The sequence below is a fragment of the Cyprinodon tularosa genome, unplaced genomic scaffold (assembly GCF_016077235.1).
Source record: "Cyprinodon tularosa strain WSP-4 unplaced genomic scaffold, ASM1607723v1 ctg118, whole genome shotgun sequence".
NCBI classification, from domain to species: Eukaryota; Metazoa; Chordata; class Actinopteri; order Cyprinodontiformes; family Cyprinodontidae; genus Cyprinodon; species Cyprinodon tularosa.
Genome location: NW_024037981.1, coordinates 909,553 through 928,106, shown reverse-complemented (window position 1 = coordinate 928,106; position 18,554 = coordinate 909,553). Strand labels below are relative to the sequence as shown.

The following is an 18,554-nucleotide window of genomic DNA, read 5'->3' as shown; positions in this document are numbered from 1 at the left end:
ATGTCTGAAAATTCTGAATTTCCACAGATGTTGTGATTTGTCTTCTTTGTTTGTACCGTGTTGGTCAGATATCAGTAATCAAGTTTAAACAGGTCTTTCCAAAAATGTACTTACAATCCAAACTGGCCCGATAGTGCAGCTTGATTGGTCCAGAGCAGTGCTGCAACGTCCAGTGGGCTTCCTCCTGAGTACTGGTATCCAATGAAATGCTTTGGTTTTCCCCTCTTATGCACCCTTCAAGCTAGTGAGTCAATCAGAGAACAAACATGGTTTAGAAATCCTTTTTTTATGCTCCACTAATTAACTACCAGAAAAGCTGTAAAAGCGCTGAAACTCTCAGTTGCTTTAGATCAAGATTAAAACCATATTCTTAGTGTGCTCATCTGACTGTATCTAAACATTATAAGTTAAATTTCCAGTCTGACTGTCATTCCATTTTCCTAAATTTATTTAGTGTTTTTCACATTTTTTTTAAATGTTGCCTAATGTTGCCACTTTGCCACTGGAATGAACGTGCAGCACTGATATGAGCTATATCAGGGGTCTGCAGCGTAAGAGCTGTTCTTATTCAGTCAAGCTGAACAAACCTTAATTAGAGATGCAAATTTTGAGTTTTTGAGGATAAAAAAAACATTTTTTCTTTTTTAATAAAATCTACACAAGGAAATTATATTTAATTCTTAAAGAAACACTTTTAAAAAAATGTTATTAGCTTTAACAATAATAAAGACTTATTGCAAATTAAAGGACGGATACATTTTCTTCTACAGGCAGTTTATATTTTTTAGTAAATGGTGAATTAAAGGTTAGTTTTTCGAACCTAATGTGCAGAGAAATAGATCTAAAAAAATAGGGCCGCAGTGATTGTTTGCTCAGCCAATCGTTCCGCTTTGATTTCCTTAATTTTAGTACATCGCTGATCAGCAGATTCTTAAAAGTAAAACCAATCTGATCCAATGCCACTCTCAATTTTCTGCTATATCTTGAGCAGTTGGAACAAGTATCGATTTCATCTGTTTCATTGCTTTTTCCCAACAAATGCTTTTATGTATATTGTGATCTTACTTACTAAAAATATTGCTGAACAAAAATCTGTATCAGTCACAATTGAATTTTACATTTCAGGCTTGTTAAAGATCAGTGATTGGACAAAAAACTGCAACCAGTGCACCTCCACTAAAAATAAAGCATTAGTGGTACCTTTGAGGTAATTCTCATGACCAATTTCAGAGCGGCTATTAAAATAAGAAAAAAATGCTTGAACGTTTTAGCATTTGTTATATTAACTATTTCTGAAATTATTAAGCCTTTATAGGGCAAGTTACCACTTTTGATCGCTAGCATACCCCTTACAAATGAATTCACCCCCATCCACTAAGTCTAGAAGCACAAGATCTATATCCAGCCATTCAGCAAAGATACTGCTAATTGGCTAAACATGTTATTTTTGTATTTGACCAATTAGATGAGCCCATGAATGATATATTACCTACTGTAGATTAAGTTGAAAAAAAAAGTTAACAACTTAAGAACAAAAAAAGGTAAAACTCTAAGCGAAGAAGTTCAATTGAAAAGTTAAAAAGTAAAGTTGATAATTTAAAAAGGTAAAACATTTTATTTTTCTAAAAATGTTAGGGCAAGTGGGCGTTTCTTATTATTACATTGACATTCATTTTTGCCATCAAAATATTCATATGTTTTAAATGTTACAAAAGTAATAAGGTCTTGTTCTGTCCTCCAATAGGAGCCTTGGCTTGAAATTTAGATTTTCGAAGTATTTCACTTAGTTTAAGGTTAAGAGCCGCTGCAGACCTCTTTACATATAATATTCTATAGGATATTAACACATGTCAAATAACATTTTCCTTGAAGAATTCAATAATTTATCGGATCCTAGCACAAAGTCAACTCTCTTCATTTCTATGTGTATTTAGCAGTTTTAAAAAGTAGTTAGCCTGTTTATTTTTCAGGAAAAACCTGCTGATGTGCAAAAATTGAACTGCTTACAAGCAAGAGGTGGTGGCCCTCCCGCAGTCCTGCTCTCTCTGCGTTAGACCCAGACTGAACCGATGAGATGAAAATCCCGCTCTCATTGCCACCCACCAGTGTGACGTCCCTCAGGAGGTTGTCACCTTGCAGCGACAGCTGCTGCACTGGCTTAATGGTGGCGCTGATTCTAGAGAAGGAGGACAAAGACGGGCGGAACGGCCTGCGCACCAGTTCCCACAAATGAGGATACCACTTGAAGAGTACTTGATTTATGGAGGTTTGTAAAATTAGGAACATGGGAAGTTGTAGGATACCTTTCCAAAGAGAATTTCCTAAAGATATTGTTGACCTGCTCCAGATCATATGTGTCCATCCCCTCTGATTGATGAGAGGAGGAGGAAGAGATCACGGAGTTGGGGCCATCTTCTGAGGCAGAACATTAAATGCAAACACAGAGAGACAGATTGGTCAAGATGTTGATTTAAAAAAGAGTTAGAGATCAAACATCAACTGTATTATTCATGTTTTTTCTCAGGGTTAAATAAAAGTTCATTACCACACTCCATGTCCATGTTGTCACTATCATAGTCTAAGTGGCTACAAAGAAAACAGAAGGTAAGGACTTTTGTGCAAACTTTAATGTTAGATTAAACTCCCATGGAAAGGAGACCAGAAACGTTTGTTTTACCTGCGGTGCTGGAAGTCATTTTCATTTTCCCGTTCTCTGCGATAAAGGGAAGCCTTTTCAGGGGGCTCAGGGACAATTGACAGGATGCTGTCGGTACGGAAACGCTGAAGCTTCAAGCAAAAGAAAAAACAAATCTGTTTATCTAATTTGTTGTCATTTCATTTTCTTTTTAGCAGACTTGATTTGAATTAAATCATTAAATAAAAAGAAACTAAATTTAGATGAATAGTAAACTGATTAAAGATAACAAAATAAGTGAACAGTTGAAAAAAATTATTGAATGAATCATTTCAAAATTTTCAAAAACACTTTCAATAAATTAACATAAATTTAAACTTAATGAAATAGTTTTAATTAAAATGATCAAAAATCAAATCTGTTAATTTTCATTCTCTATGATCATAATTTTAATAGTTGCATTGAACTAAAATAATCAAAATCTAACTAAATTTAGTTAAAATAATTAAAACTTAATTATAAATTCCATATTTCGAATAATTTATCGGTTTAAACTACAACAATGGTTGATAAATAGGTAATAATTAATAGAAATAAACATCAAATTGAATTTCAATTAATCAAATGAGCCCATTACTCAGGCAACTACTCACCAAATTTTGTCGCTGCTGCTCAAAATTGCTACAGTTGTTCGGTAGGGGTGAGGGACAGGGCGACAGCGGGGAGGCAGACGGCAAGGGGTAAGTGGGGGACACTGGGAAGATGGGTGAGGGAGGGACGGAGTTGTTGTTGCCGTTGATGTTTGGCATCTGAATATCAAGCAAATCTCCATTGCTGATGGTGGCTGGAGCTGAAAGGTGAGGAAAAATGGAGATGAAATTGCACAAAAAGCCTGGTGTTGTTATTGGCTGATGGATTGTAAGATTGAATAACAATATCCAGCATACCTGGGCGTTGGCTGGCATCTGAGTTAATCTGGATGTCTTTGAGCACTGGAGATTTACCTCGTGTCTAAATGACAATAGATCAATATTTCTTACTGACTCCTTTATAAGCAGGGATAAAAATGCATATGAAAATCAAGAGCAAATCAAAAAACCAGAAAGACCTTCATAAATTTTAGATTTTAAAGTACTTGAAGACCTAATCGTTAATATTTTCTTGACACTTTTATCATCCTTTTTTTTTTTAACCAGGTTATTGAACAAAGCAAGCTATGCTAAATGACATAAAAAGTAGAAGATGGTGCACCCCCGACGAAAATGGAATAACTACATTTATACGCTCTTTAAGGTTGGGCCTGCGTACGAGTCGTGGCTTCTCAGACTGGGACTGGGACTCGTCGCTGGACCAATCTTGTTTATCCTCGGGCGCATGTGAGATGCAGGGTAACGGCATGTCTCTGGGTAAACTCTGCAAGAAACAAAATAGGAGGAATACAAACAAAGTTCCTTTTACTTTACATCAAGTTTATATACAAGCTGATTTTATAAGTGCAGCAGAGCCAAATGCAAAAAGAAGTTAGAAAAGAAGCTTTTGACAACAAACTTTTCCTTTATGTTTAACATGTTCTTTGTATTTATTTTCCAACATTGGATAGGTAACACCGTCTGCTGGGAATACTGTTATTTTGGATTTGCAGAATATTAATAGATAAATAAAGAGCTAAAATTTTCATGTATACAATAAAAGGCTTTAGAAACATTGAAACCTTTAGAAAAGTCCAACCTTTAATTTGAGCATTATACAGTTTTGAGGAATATTTGATCTAATCTATGGTATACTCTCAGAATCCTTTAACAGAAATGGCTATGAATTCATTCTTTACTTTTTGTCACCACACTTAGAGGTGCAGCACAGCAGCTTACTGGTGTCATTAGTTCCCCATGATATGCTGGTCTACATGCTAACCTGTTACTTGGAAGTGACAAAACATCAAACAAAAGGAGTTTGATTAATATTACTTGATCGTAAAATGCAAATGTGTTGGAGGACACTACTATGAATGAGAATTCAGTACGATGGAGGGTTTTCCATACTGTGGACTCAATTCTCTTCCAAAGGCTCCTTGGGTATTTTTGCACTAGTTCATTTAAACAGTTGGAAACACCTGGAGATTCTGAATACAATATCTATTTAAAAAAAATTTTTAACCAATAAATAAATGTACCATAAAAAAGATTGGATTGCTCTGAATTTCCCAGAGTGAGATTATCCAGCTGTAATTAAGAACAAATGAACCTGAACAGAGTTCTTATTGAGGAGTGGCGGCCTAGTGGTTAGAGCATTGTGCTTGGAATCGAGAAGGTTCTGAGTTCAAGCCTAACTCCCACAGACTGCCACTCTGGGTCCCTGAGCAAAAGACCCTTAACCACACAATGGCAGCCCACCGCTCCTCAAGGGGATGGGTTAAATACAGAGAGTAAATTTTGTTTTTCTGTAGTTGTAATGACAATAAAAGCTGGGGAAAAAGAAGTCTCTTTACTAATAAAGTTTTGGAATTTATACACTGACTATATCTGATTCAATAATTGTTGTCATATAATCTAGAGCAATATGCTAACATTAAGGATATTTTCACATTTACAGCAAAACACAAATGGTATATATATAGCATGTCAATTCAATTCAATTCAATTCAGTTTATTTATATAGCGCCAAATTCACAACACATGTCATCTCAAGGCACTTTACAGTTCAACCAGATCAAATAGCAGAGGGAAATATGATAACTTCATAGGGTCTGACCTGGTCCAGAGGAATATCCTTGGACATCCGCCGCAGGCGACTCTCCAGCGTCACCAACTTAGCCTCTTTACGAACGATCTCAATATGGAGCTCGTCGCTCTTCTCCTCCAGCTCCCGGATTTGCTTACGATATTTGTCTTTGTCGATGAGGCTCTGAGAGAAGTGGTGCTGTGCCTCATCTCTAGCGCGAAATGCCTGCCGCGGCCAACGGAACAAAACAAGGGGGGGAAAAAAGCGATTATTGTGCTGAGTTACAGACGCTTCAACGTATGGGCAGTGGTGTGAGGTGGGTTTTCACCTGGTCCCTCTCCTTCTCCACCTCATCCAGCTGTGCAGAGATGGTGTCTATGCGTTTGCGGTACATCTCACAGTCCTTCTGCAGGGTAGAGCACTTCAACTCAAGGTCCTCTTTCTCCTCCAAGTACTACACAGAAAACAGACAGCAGTGCTGGTGTTAATATTTTGTTTTCTCCAAAGACATTTAAAACTAATTGCAGATTTTTGCTGCACACTGGCAGTCAGCTGACTGAAAAAAAGAGTGCAACGCCTTCCTCTGACTTAAAAGAGCCATTCTGTCCATAAATATGTTGACTGAACCATTTTCAGTCCTAACAACATAGTCTGGGTTTTAAAACATTTGATAATGGCATTTGTTAAGCAGCAATCTATAGCAATCTATAATCGCAACACGTGACAAACTATTCTGCTATAGGCTTAGACTGCTGGGGGACAAAAGGACAACTTTTCATCATTCTGCTTCATTCTATCTCTATTCTCCCATTCAACAGTAATTGTTAGTTCAACCTCTAATTTAATGCTCTCTCTGCTGGTCTGTTCCTGTTTGGCTGTGACTCCATCCTAAATGTACTGTCTTTCATCCCTTTGACATAAAAACTGTCTCAAAGCTCATCTGCTTAAGTGTCCTTTCTTAGAGAGAGCCACCTATGGAGATAGTTTACCGTGGCCTTTTCTAACTTAGAAAGTCATTATAGATCAGTGCTTGAATGTTCATCTTTTATGTCTACTTTTTCTCTCCTTGAACCCCTTGTTGGCATCACTTAAAAGAGAGTTTTTCCTCTCTACTGTTGCTGCATGGGCACTCAGTTTGAGGGATCGCTGCAAAGGGATTGCTGAGTCCTGCAAAATTGCTGCCTGGATGCAGTCAGATGAGATTTCTTAGATTAAAAAAACTTTGAACAAATCTGAGCGGATGATCTCTCGAATTGTCTCTGAAAACCTGTTGTGAATTGTCGCTATATAAACTGAACTAAACTGAGCTGGATACAGTTACCTTCTTCTCTCTGCAACATTAACTACATGTTCAGATTGTTTTGCGTTGCCGAAAGGTGCGTAATGAGTTTAAAAAGAGCTGTACAGTAAAAGTAAAAGGCAGATTGAGAAACAGAAAGAAAGGCAGGAAAGCAAAGAAGCATACAAGAGAAAAGCCACATTTAAATTAGTAACCACTGAACCACATGACCATCTTACAATGCTCACAGTGGGAGTGGTGTATTGTGCGAAGCTGTAACCTTATCTCTTAGTTCCTCAGCCTGTCGGACTTCTTCGTGCAGATTGTAGAGGCGGTTCACCAGGTCCTGTCTGTCATCCAGAGCTTCCTGTCTGTCATGCTCCAGAATGTCAAGGATGACCTTTTCTGATGCAGGTAATTGGCCAGACTTAATAAAATACAGAAAGTAGAGTTATTTCAAGGTCAAAGCTTTTTTCTTGACATAAGAATTAAAAGCTGAACTGTTTCCCTGTATACTCTGTAGGACGTCATTATTTTGTCTCACACTCAGTTCCAATCAGCTTCAACTGATCAACAAACTGCAGGTGGCAGCTGGAGTCAAATGCTTAAAAGCTCATATTAGGTCCATTTACAGGCTTATCCAGGGATCCATCAGCTTAGCTTCACAACTGTTAATAGCATGGGCCCCTTATGCTTGAGCAGATATATCTTCCCTACCTGTATGATGGCCTGAAGTTCCTGCACTTTGATCTTGAGCATTTCATTCTCCCTCTCCAGCTCAAAGATCTGCTCTCTTTTGGGTCGGTTCTCAATGTCATTCTTCAGCTTGAGACTCTGCCTCCTCTCCATCCTGCATTCCTCCTCTACTTTGTTTAGTTTGTGCTTCAGCTGGTCGATCTTCAAAACAAACAGAATCCAACATTTGCTCAACACCCACTCCTAAACCTCAGATAAAAAAAAACAGAAAAAATCCAGTGCCTTGTCACACTACAACCACAACCTTAATGTATATTTAGGGATTTTTTTTTCCCCAAACAAAAATCTGCAGATTTAGTTTTTCCACCACTACAAACAGAATCTCTGCTGATTTAATTCAAGATTCCTTTTGTGTTTCAAAAAAAGGCCAGATTTATGGAGTGCATTATTGACAGTTAACAGCGGTTCATTGACTAAATGTGCAAAAACTAAAAGGGTTGTGGAAAATTTTGCAAGGCACTGCATTTTTATTTGTTAATGTTGGACAACCTCAAGCTGCAGGTCTCGGCTCCTCATCACGGCCATGTTCTTCTCCTCGCTGAGCGAGGCGTACCTCATGGCCAGTTTGTAGTTTTCATCCTTTACCCTCAGCAGCTCATCACTGTAGCTGTTCCTCTCCTCTCTTAACTTGTTGTACCCTAAAACAAATCAACCATAAAATCAATTTATGAAATAAAAATATTCTTTAGCCCAATGGACATCTGAAAACAAATGGTCTTGATAGATATAGATAGTAAATGTGTTTGTAGACCTGCTGGATGATATCCTATTTAAGAGTTTGCTTAGCTTAAGTTACGTGGACAACTTTCTGGCAGTATTTTTAGAACCTGTTTAAAGAAGCCTTAGTGTGCCAGCTGCAGATGTTAACTACACAGGATATGATAACAAAGACCACAGTGTCCTAGTTTCAAAAGCAGCCTTTTGTATGCTATGTGATAAAAAAAAAAATCCTTGTTAAGCTGAATTGTGGCGCACCGAAAGAGGTAAACCGAGTACCAGTGGTGGGGTTAAAGTTTTCAGTAAAAAAGCTTAACTGTTGATCTATGTAAGGGGTACAAATTGTGAAACTAGTCGCCATTGGTTAAATAAGATCAATCTTTACTCTGCTGAAAGGCTTGAAGCTCCTGATTAGCCAAGCGTAGCTTCTTATACTCGTCCTCCAGTGTGCGAGTCCTTCTGCTGAGCTCTGTGTTCTGCAGGGTCTTGACCTTGGTATTCTTCTGCAGTTTCATCAATTCGTTCATGAGGAACTGGGTCAAACCTTCCTGACCTTCTTCAACTAAGGTGGGAGAAAAAAAAGAAGAAGAAATTAATTTAGAAACTATTTTACATCATCAGATTGTACACAAAACTGACTTTGCTTCAGCAGAACTTACTGCTCTATAGTTGCAGGTTTTGCTGCGTTATTTTCAAAACCAACAAAAAAAAATCATGCATGCAGATAATGCAGATACAAACTTTAAGGTAAATGTATATGCTTGACCAAAGGTCTACAACCCTTAAAACACAAAGAGCTATTTTGCCCCGAGTACACTAAATAAAGGGTGTTTACAGCCGCTAATATTACATGATCTTTTAATAAAGCACAACTTATTATTTTTGTTAATTATCTTCTGTATGAAATCTGTTTGGTTTTAAAAAAACCAACATACTTTTTTGCACTTTTAGGTTTTAAAACAAGTGAAAATCTAAAATGTTTCATAAAAAGGAAGCATTTATTTTCTTCTATAAGATGTTATTTGATGGAAGAACAAAAAAGGACAATTTTTAAAATCTTTGAATTAAAGCAAAACCACTAAGAGGTTTGGCGCTTTTCTATTAAGCCCCTCTGATGCAATATTTTATTAATCTATTAGAATCATTTCAAATCACACCACTATAAAATACACACCAGTCGGGTTTATTTCACCAATGATTAACATCTTTTTAATAATCCAATGTGATTGTATCATCTGCTAACAAACAGTCAATTATTTTACATCAAAAATGCTTAAAAAATAAAACTTTGGTTTACTCATTAGATTCAAGCTCTAAGAACTGTGAAATTTATTTGCAGGAAAGTCTTATGTATGATAATAGATCTAGCACTTCAACTGTGGGGGGAAAAAAGAGGAAGAGAGGCACAGTCTATTCAGGAATGTTTTGTTACCTTGAATCTCCCTGTAATATGAACAATCCCACCCGTGTTACAAAGGACTAGTCTCTCTTGCCCACTGGTTGCATCCAGTATGCCCCAGTAACCCCACCAACCAAAGGCTGTGATAAACTTCTTCAGTGTCCTTTAAGTTAAGTTTATAAAAATTAATAGGAAGAAATATTACTACATGGGGATAAATGAGAAATCTTTAAACTGAGAATCACACTATCAAATAAACCATCACTAATATTGTTTTAATTATTTTTATTAATGTTTGAACTTTGACTAGACCATGCTAAAACAATCTTAATCATTCAATCAAAGCTCAATGTGTGCATTTTAGGTTATTCTCTTGCTGGAAGTTCCACATCTTACCTCTATCTACTGAAAATCTTCCCACCTTTAGCTCCATTCCAGCCCATATTTCAGAGCATCCCACAGCATGATGCTACCCTCACCATGTACAGCTGTTTCAACAGTGTGCTTAGGGTGCTATGCATTGCTAGTTTTCTGCAAGACAGCGTATCATTTGACCAGAGCATTTCTTTATATTTCAATCCCCACCACGACCTGTAGAAAACTTGAATCAGGATGTATCTGATTAGGATTATATTCGCTTTCTTTCAATCATTCCTATAAGTTCAACTAGGGACATCACAGGAATGCTGAAACTAAAATCACAGCCTTTTCCGAATCTTTTCGTAAAAAGGAAAAAAAAATCACACCGTTATTATTTTCCTTCCCCTTCACAATCAATCCATCCTGCATGTTGGTGAATCAGTAAAAATCCCACTTAAAAAGCATTAAAGTTGACAATCGTCATGAATAGAAACATGAAAAGGGTGCGTCTGTATCTCACCGACGATGGTGGAGAAGCGTCTTGTGGGATCATTTCCTGTGACCGACTTGTAAAGCTCGGGGTAATAAAACTCCAGACTCTCCAAAAAGGCCCCATAGCCTCGCTCTCCTTTAGTGCGAAGGATGTCGAGAAGACGACCTGAAAAGGTTAAAAGAAAAGTGTTTCTCTTTTAAGTTCAGCCAATGCAAACCCTGTGTTCCTCTGTTATTATTGTATGAAGAAGATCTTATTCTGTTCAGAATCAAGAAAAGAAAATCAACCAACTCCTAGAACGGGAATCCTTACTCAAAATCTACTGTTTAGTCAGGTTTAATAAAAGCTTTTCTAACATTCAGGTAAAAAACGCCCCCAGAACAACAACACAACAACTCCAGTTCAAATCTTTAAGCATATCTTAGAAAGGGGGAGTTGTATTAACAGATCAGCTCGCATATTTTTACTCACTTGTTCGGTTTGCTTTTGCCTGAAGCAGCAGGGAGTTGAGAATCTCGTCCTCGTCTTGCTCGTCCAGGACCTTGCATTGTCGAAGGTAGGGGGTCAACTTCGCCGGAGTGATGTTGCGACACAGCTCGTAGCGCCTGCTCTCCACCTTCTCCCATAATGCATCGACATCTTCCAATGTCCCATTTCCGTTCTCCATCTCCCAGTCTGAAAAACCAAAAAAAGAAAAAAAAAACAGTAGGAACTATTTACTTTTCTTGGTTTTTGTCATCTTGAGCCTCAAACACAAACTAAACCTTAAAATAATCCTAAGAGTACATGTTTGATTCATTCCAAAGAGTTTACAAGAATTCAATCTGAAAAACTCACATGAAGAGAAAAGACGTTAGAAGAAATTTATTGATACAATTACTTGGTCTCTGGCGCACAGACCTTAGCAGGAAACATAGCATTTAATTTTGATAGATATGCATGAACAGGGGTAAAGAACAGGGCTGTTTCCCCCCAGGCCTGAAACTGGTGGTGGAGTGGAGATAGATGAAGTTGGTCAGTCTGTAGACTGCTGGTTAGCGAGACGGTATGCTGAGCTTTAAAGGAATAGTACACCCAAAACATGATTAGCCTTCATTTTCTACTCACCCCCATGCTGAACAAAACTCTGGAGTACTTTTTTGATATCTCAAATGCATCTGGAGATCTGGGAGGCTTCTTGCTGTCTGCTGACATTCAAATAATGGAGGTCTATGGCGCCCGAGACAGAAAGGTCCACAAAAGTCCACAAAAACGTGTCAATATTCCTCCATACTGCTCGTCCAATGTAATCCAAGTGTCCTGAGTGGGTAGCATCCAGAATTTACTCGAAACGAAGTCATTTAGAACGTTTTAGAGCCTAAACAGTAGTGTATAGGTTTTCCTAATAGCGCCCCCATGCGCGCTCACGATTCTACGGAAGCCGGCAGACCAAACCGGAAGGAAGTGCGCATTCAGCGTCTGCTCTGCCGATAATGCAAGCGTAGAAGAAGAAATGTGCTGTTTACCTGTGCAAAGAAAGAAACAACGAAAGAAACAACGAAAGAAAAATGTCTGAGGACTTCAGTGTTGAGGAAGAGCATGAGTTCTTTGCCGAGCTGAATGCGCTGGTTTGGTCTGCCGGCTTCCGTAGCATCGTGAGCGCGCATGGGGGCGCTATTAGGAAATCCTATACACTACTGTTTATGCTCTAAAAACATTCTAAATGACTTCGTTTCGAGTAAATTATGGACGCTACCCACTCAGGACACTTGGAATACATTGGACGAGCAGTATGGAGGAATATTGACACGTTTTTATGGACTTTTATGGACCTTTCTGTCTCGGGCGCCATAGACCTCCATTATTTGAATGTCAGCAGACAGCAAGAAGCCTCCCAGATCTCCAGATGCATTTGAGATATCAAAAAAGTACTCCAGAGTTTTGTTCAGCATGGGGGTGAGTAGAAAATGAAGGCTAATCATGTTTTGGGTGTACTATTCCTTTAAGGGGAGATCCAGTGGACTGCGTGAGCTGATACTAGAGCTTCACTCAGGGACCTGGAAGATGGAAGTCCAGTTTGGATAACACAGGTTGAGAGAACCTGTACATGATGAGCAAGCATGAAGTGACAGTGGAGAGGATAAACTCCCAGTTGGGAAGAAACCTCTGGCAGAACCAGGCTCAACATGGCGTTCTTCTGCCGGACCGGTTGAAATGAGATGCGGAACGCAGTAAGAGTCCGGGAGGAATGAAACTCTGATGAAGTTTTAGCTACGATGGTGGAGGAGGGGCCTGGAGGTGGGTTGAAACAGGGTTCTCTGAATGAAGTCACGCAGCACAATCACCGCCTGCGCACTATGTATCAGACGAGTTGCGGATCGGAGGCCTTTTAAGATGAACTTTGGATGCAGACCATGGAGGTGTGGTTCAAAGCTGATTGGTTGTGTCGCAGGTGGATGTAGGAGAGCAATGAGTTTCTCCATTTGAACTTCAGCCTAGGCTTCATTATATTGTAAAAACAGCACATTAATTTAGCTTTCAATTCCAACTATATTCATATGTATATTCTAATATTTTCATGCACTTTTGCTGTTAAAAAGCTTCAAAATGAAATGAGATGAGAAATAAATAAGCTATTGGTATTTAATCATGAAATGTTGTCAGTACTTGTTTAATTTCCTTTTACCCAATTTTCCCTCCTGTGAGATTTCAAAAGGCGAAGTGCATACATTTCATAATAAATTACTATTATTTAAAATTAGCCACATAAGACCCAATTTGGGATCTCGCTGACCACTGGATGACTAGGAATGTGTCAGATAGCTTTAAATGGGCAGCGGTGGTGTACATATAGCTAAATGGACAAAAATAATCTACAAGGGATGGAATTAGAAACTGGAATGAAAGACGTATTTTAGACAGCTTACATTGAGGTCACCACCCCCCATCAAGTGGATTCAACAGACAAAAGGTTTTAGCACAGCTGCCTTATAACCCCGGGTTATATGCAAAAAATGATTACCCTAAATGAAAGTTTTCTAAAAACATATCAGAAAGTTTAAATCTGAAAATATCCATCAACGTACAAAATAATTAAACGTTCTTACAGAAAGGGAAAGTTACATTTGTTGACATGTTCATAGATAAAGCCTATTAGTTTATCTGCTCCTATCTGGCTGTAGCAGCAGGTTTTCTGATTATAGTTTAGATTTTGATAACAGCGGTAACCTGATATAGATTTATCTATGGCATCTGCAGGAATAATGGGGTTCTATCCTGTTATGTCCAACATGCTGAGTCAAGCAACCAATGTGTTGGGTTTCATGACTTATTTGCAAAAATAGCTATGAGGAGACCCTTGCAATTCCCCGAAATAAATCATCCGTACACTTTTCTTTTTTCAGCTGAATAACCCTAGCTGAAACCTAAACAGATCTTCATCTTACTGAATAATAGGCATGTCTGTGCATGGATTAGGTGAGGAAATAACAGGCAACCTGAGAACACTTCACACATGAAATGAGAGGATGCAAATTCAAAGCTGAACAGTACAGTATGCTCTTAAGCAACCCAATCAAATTAAAGTGTTAGATACCTCTAAGTATCTTTGGGTCTTACCAATGACTGTTTCCAGTGCTAATTCACCACTAATGTGTCATCACACGCATTCCATTTACAGTTTTTTTAATTTGTAAAATAATTTGTTGGTATTTATAGGGGTAATATTGCACAAAAACTAAAGCATAATTTTATTCATTATTATATTTTTGGTGAATGGTATAACGGATGGCTTAATATCTGCAGATGTAGGCATAGACACACCCCTTACTACTGCTTTTTCTTCCTGACATTTGTCATCTGACAAAATTGAATTTTTTTTACAGCTTTAAGTAGGTTTAAAGCATGCACATCCACAAAGTGTAGTGTTTTTGGTTTTTACCGTTTTGTAACATCCATGAATCCAACTGAGTAGAAGGCTGTTAGCTAATGCTTTGTTCAAACGGAAAGATTGATGGAAACTGCCTTCATTGTTGCCTTCTGACACTTTTAACTCTGTCCCAATTGTCCTAATGTCTGTAAATATAATCTTATAAGATACTCCCGGTAAGGTGGATGTGCTAAAAGTTGTCTGTTTTATATAGACGGACATCGGAACATTCCAACCACAAATCAGGTATATTCAACAAGTTGGTTTGTCTTGTCTTATCGTAGTGAAATGGATAGTGAGGTGACGAAAAGACAGAAGGGAAACGACAATTTACATCCATACATTTGACGCCTTTTCTTTTTTTAAATTTTTTTTTTTTAATGTTAAAATGACTCTCCAAACTAACACTGTTGCTTCTTCATCAGCCATGTTTATTTGATCTCAAAAGGTTCTGTGAGATTTCCTGTCTCACATCTGAAATCTGTTTGTGTGAGACGGCTGTACACCACACACTGAAGAACTGAACCTACTACTGTAAATCTACAACGTCTTTTTTAAATAATAGAGGTGTCTCCGAGGTCGTACATCTTTTAAAATCTTGCCTTGTGAGCCAGACATATGATTATAATGTCCATATGATACAGTAGTGAGCCTGCAGCAAACTCATACCTTGATGCTGTGCTACATACAGTAATTGCAAAACGATGGAGACCGAGCATGGAGTGAAGAGAAGACATTATTCACCAAACGGTCATCAAGAAGCCATAATTTGTTGGGTAACTTTAGCCTGGGTGCCATTCCGAACTTAGTCCCGCCCACAAAGTTTGAGGTCGGGAAGTTCGGTCTGGCTCTGCTCCATAGTAGCGCGAGTATTATCGCCCACTGTCAGGCGATCCAACCAAATTGTCAGGGCGGGCTTTATACGATGATGGACAGATGACCAACAGTAACGTAATCAACCATGTGACCAATGCGCGCTTGGGTGACAACAATAATGGCTGCCGCTGGAGAGTTTAGGTGAGTAGATTCTGCTATTAGGTCTGTTCTAGAAGATATCGACAGCAAATTAATTTTAAAAGAGGAACAGAGAAACGCGATCAAGTCTTATCTTCTTATTATAGGTGTGCAACTGCACGCTTTGATTTTTGTGGACAACAACTATGCCTCGCTTAACATACGTCACGCACTCCGTTGCTCTTATTGGTTGTAGGTCTATCCAATTGAGTGCAGAGGCATTTTTTTTCCTGGTTCGTTCGAAACACGCCCCATAATCACAGCTCTATGGAGCAGTATCAGACTCATATTCTGACTAGAATTGAGTCGGACTACGTCAGGCTAGGGTAACTTGTCCAGCTGACAGGAATTGCTACCCTGCTAAGAGCTGCTTGAGCCGACCTATCTAAAGGTAGAAGGAGCCGATTTTTAGCCCATACATTATGTTGATATTCTCTTTAAATTTTCAGTAAATCCAATATTATATTAAATAACTTATTCCTATCTACTGTACACTCAAACGCCCAGAATTGCAAAATACAGAATACCACATTACAAAGGCCACTCCTGTTCAGGAGTTTCACTGCATGATCTAGGAAGACACCAATTCTGCTCATTAGAAACAGAGACAAGGAAGTTGCGCCATATGTCTGATAAAGTCCTATTTTTAATCTTTTCTTTAAAGGCCAGCCTAAATCTATACATTATGCAGCATTGCTTGTGGCTTTGGATATATTCTTATTTCTTTACAGACCTTTAACGGAAATGTGACACAAGTTTAAAATGTTTTACATATAATATTCAGCTCTGATTATCTGTCTACCCTTTGCTTGTTTGAAAACATAAACGATAAAGGACGATATCCTTTCCTCTCGATGGCTGAAATGCAAAATCTTTCACTCATCTTTGGCAAATGCTTTAGGACTCAAATCTCACATTCAAAACAAAATTTAAAACATTCAGTCGAGGCTTGAAGCAAAAGAAATTGTTAATTAACAAACAGAGAGTTGGACAAGTGTGCTTTAAGAAGATGTTTTACTCAGATGTCTTTCTCCTTGTGAAATGTAAAGCCAAATCTTATCAAATGAATAAAAATATAAATTGTGAAGTGCTTTAAAATACCAAAGGCAGCCAAAGTACTGCACATGTGAAAACAAAATAGGAAAAGAAAATTATTAAACAAATAAAAGCAGTAACAATATGAAAAAACAAAAAAAACTACAAAGCAAACAAAAACAAATTCCTACTAATCATGCACCCCTGAGCTGAAAGTACGGTAGTGTTAAAATGTATGTTATTAAAAGATATTTTACTTCTTTGAGAGTTCTGGCAAACCTCCAAAACATAGGAAGGCCATTCCTGAGTTTAGGGGCTACAGCTGGAAAGTAAAGTCCTAAGAACAACAAGAATATTTTATTTTTAGATCTCAAAGCTCATTTATAAAGGATAACTTTATAAATGTCATGATCTCAGCACTGCGCTGATCACTCATTGCACACACCTGCTTAGCTCCGCCCAGTTCTCATTACCTGCTCATGTTATCCACCTGCATTAGTTATAATGTTACCAGCCTTCAGAGCAGTCATCAGTGCCAGATTATTTCAAGCCTTTGGTGAGATTTATTCCAGCGTTCTTGTGTTCTGGCTACCAGATCCTGACCTGTTCTGCCTCTCGACCTCTGAACCTGCCTGTTTCCATCTGATCTTTTTGCCTGACTGGTCTTCTGACTTCTGCCTGATCCAACGACCTGCCTGATCTCTGCCTGCTTGTGTACTGTTTCCCAAACACTGAGCCTGACTGCCCTCGTCCAGCATGTCAGCCACACTATGTACCATATCTGGAACTGTGACCCGACTCCGTCCTGGATTCTCCACCTCACCGGATCTCTGACCTCCTTTGCTATGACAACCGAGCAAGTCACCAACATGGGCTTTACCTTTGCCCTCCAGATCATCCTGCCTACATTAGTCTGCTCGGTTCTGAACTCCTTCCAGTCCTTCGACCACCAATACATCAGCAACTGGGCAGCGAGTGCCGCACTGCGTTGGCAGCCAGCTGGCTGGGACCATCCTTTACTTTGATATTCGGACTGAACTATAAGACCAGAGGTTCTGCCTTAGATGCTGATGCTGCTTACTCCAATTTTGTTATCAATTAAAGTTCTGAAAAATCTGTTTGTCAGCCTTGAGTACTGGGTCCTTCTGTTCTGAGCCTTACAATAAGAGCTCATAATGATGAGGTACTAGGTCCATTAGACACAGAAAAAGCAAGCGCAAATGTTTAAAAGTGGTTCAAAAGAAACAGAGAAGCATTATAGAGAATGTTATACTGTAGTAATATGTTCACACTATGAAGATACCAAATAACAAGACATCTTGTTCCCTTTAATAAGTCAGCAGGTTAATTTTACACCAGCTGAAGGAGGTAGAGGAGAAATTTGTCAATACTACAATGAAGAGAGTTTGAGTTGGCCAGTTTGAGAAAGATAAAAGATAAAAGCATGAAAGATGATTTCAAGGAAATCATGAAGAGGTCACAGCCTCACTTCGCATATTAGAAAATCTAAACTAGACAGGAGCAGTGCCATGGGCTTTCCATAAAATGTTCCAATGGAAACAAGTAGAGATAACATAAAAAAGGGCCTAAGATGAAGCCATGGTGTACTCCAGACAAAAGCTGTTTCAGAATAATATAGCTCTCAATCAATCTAGGAAGAAAAGGCAGCACTATAATTGGACTAAACTTTGAGTGAACATCAGAATTAAAGTTGCTCTTTTAAAGAAGTTGTACAAAATTTTGGAACTGAAGAGAAAAGCTGTGGTAACAAAACGGACTTCCCAGGGACTTACAGAACTAAAGACCGTCTTCCACAGCCTGGGGGATCGCTGTCACCTGAATAGCACAAGGGGTCCAGGTGTTTAAACACTTCATCAATCTGAGAGATATTAAGAGGCTCAAAATCTTCTGAATGAAGATGAGATAAAGATGCAATAGCATCATTAAGTATAAAGTCCTTATAGCGACAATTCTAATAATTCCAATCCCAAGGATTCAAGAAAGAGTCTAGGGATTTTTTTTTTCAAAAAGACAACGGAAGTTTTTACATATGTGTGATAAGGTGCCTTATTTGAAGGCCAGCCTAAATCTATACTTTATGGTTGTGGACTTCAGCATATTCTGTTCTTTCTTTATAAGCCTTCTATAGAAATCTTACATGGATTTGAAAGTTTCACAGATAGCATCCAGCTCTATTAATCAGTTAATATTTTCATTGTTTGAAATCATCAAATTCTAGCA

At 38.3% G+C, this 18,554-nt stretch overlaps 1 protein-coding gene across 2 annotated transcripts in view; it reads right to left on the bottom strand.

Annotated features, from left to right (window-relative positions):
* card11 (caspase recruitment domain family, member 11) overlaps positions 1-18,554 on the bottom strand; it is a 39,238-nt gene that overhangs the window by 11,654 nt on the left and 9,030 nt on the right. Inside the window, exons 2-17 of one of the 2 annotated variants that reach the window (XM_038267368.1) lie at positions 10,829-11,032; positions 10,385-10,522; positions 8,491-8,667; positions 7,878-8,026; positions 7,350-7,529; positions 6,913-7,059; positions 5,682-5,807; positions 5,384-5,578; positions 3,911-4,048; positions 3,583-3,646; positions 3,289-3,485; positions 2,678-2,787; positions 2,546-2,586; positions 2,304-2,415; positions 2,008-2,209; positions 115-241 (exon numbers count right to left, since the gene is read on the bottom strand). In XM_038267368.1, the coding sequence (XP_038123296.1) occupies positions 115-241; positions 2,008-2,209; positions 2,304-2,415; positions 2,546-2,586; positions 2,678-2,787; positions 3,289-3,485; positions 3,583-3,646; positions 3,911-4,048; positions 5,384-5,578; positions 5,682-5,807; positions 6,913-7,059; positions 7,350-7,529; positions 7,878-8,026; positions 8,491-8,667; positions 10,385-10,522; positions 10,829-11,032 (2,307 nt within the window). The remainder of the gene's footprint in view (positions 1-114; positions 242-2,007; positions 2,210-2,303; positions 2,416-2,545; positions 2,587-2,677; positions 2,788-3,288; positions 3,486-3,582; positions 3,647-3,910; positions 4,049-5,383; positions 5,579-5,681; positions 5,808-6,912; positions 7,060-7,349; positions 7,530-7,877; positions 8,027-8,490; positions 8,668-10,384; positions 10,523-10,828; positions 11,033-18,554) is intronic. The other variant, XM_038267379.1, reaches the window with a different exon arrangement.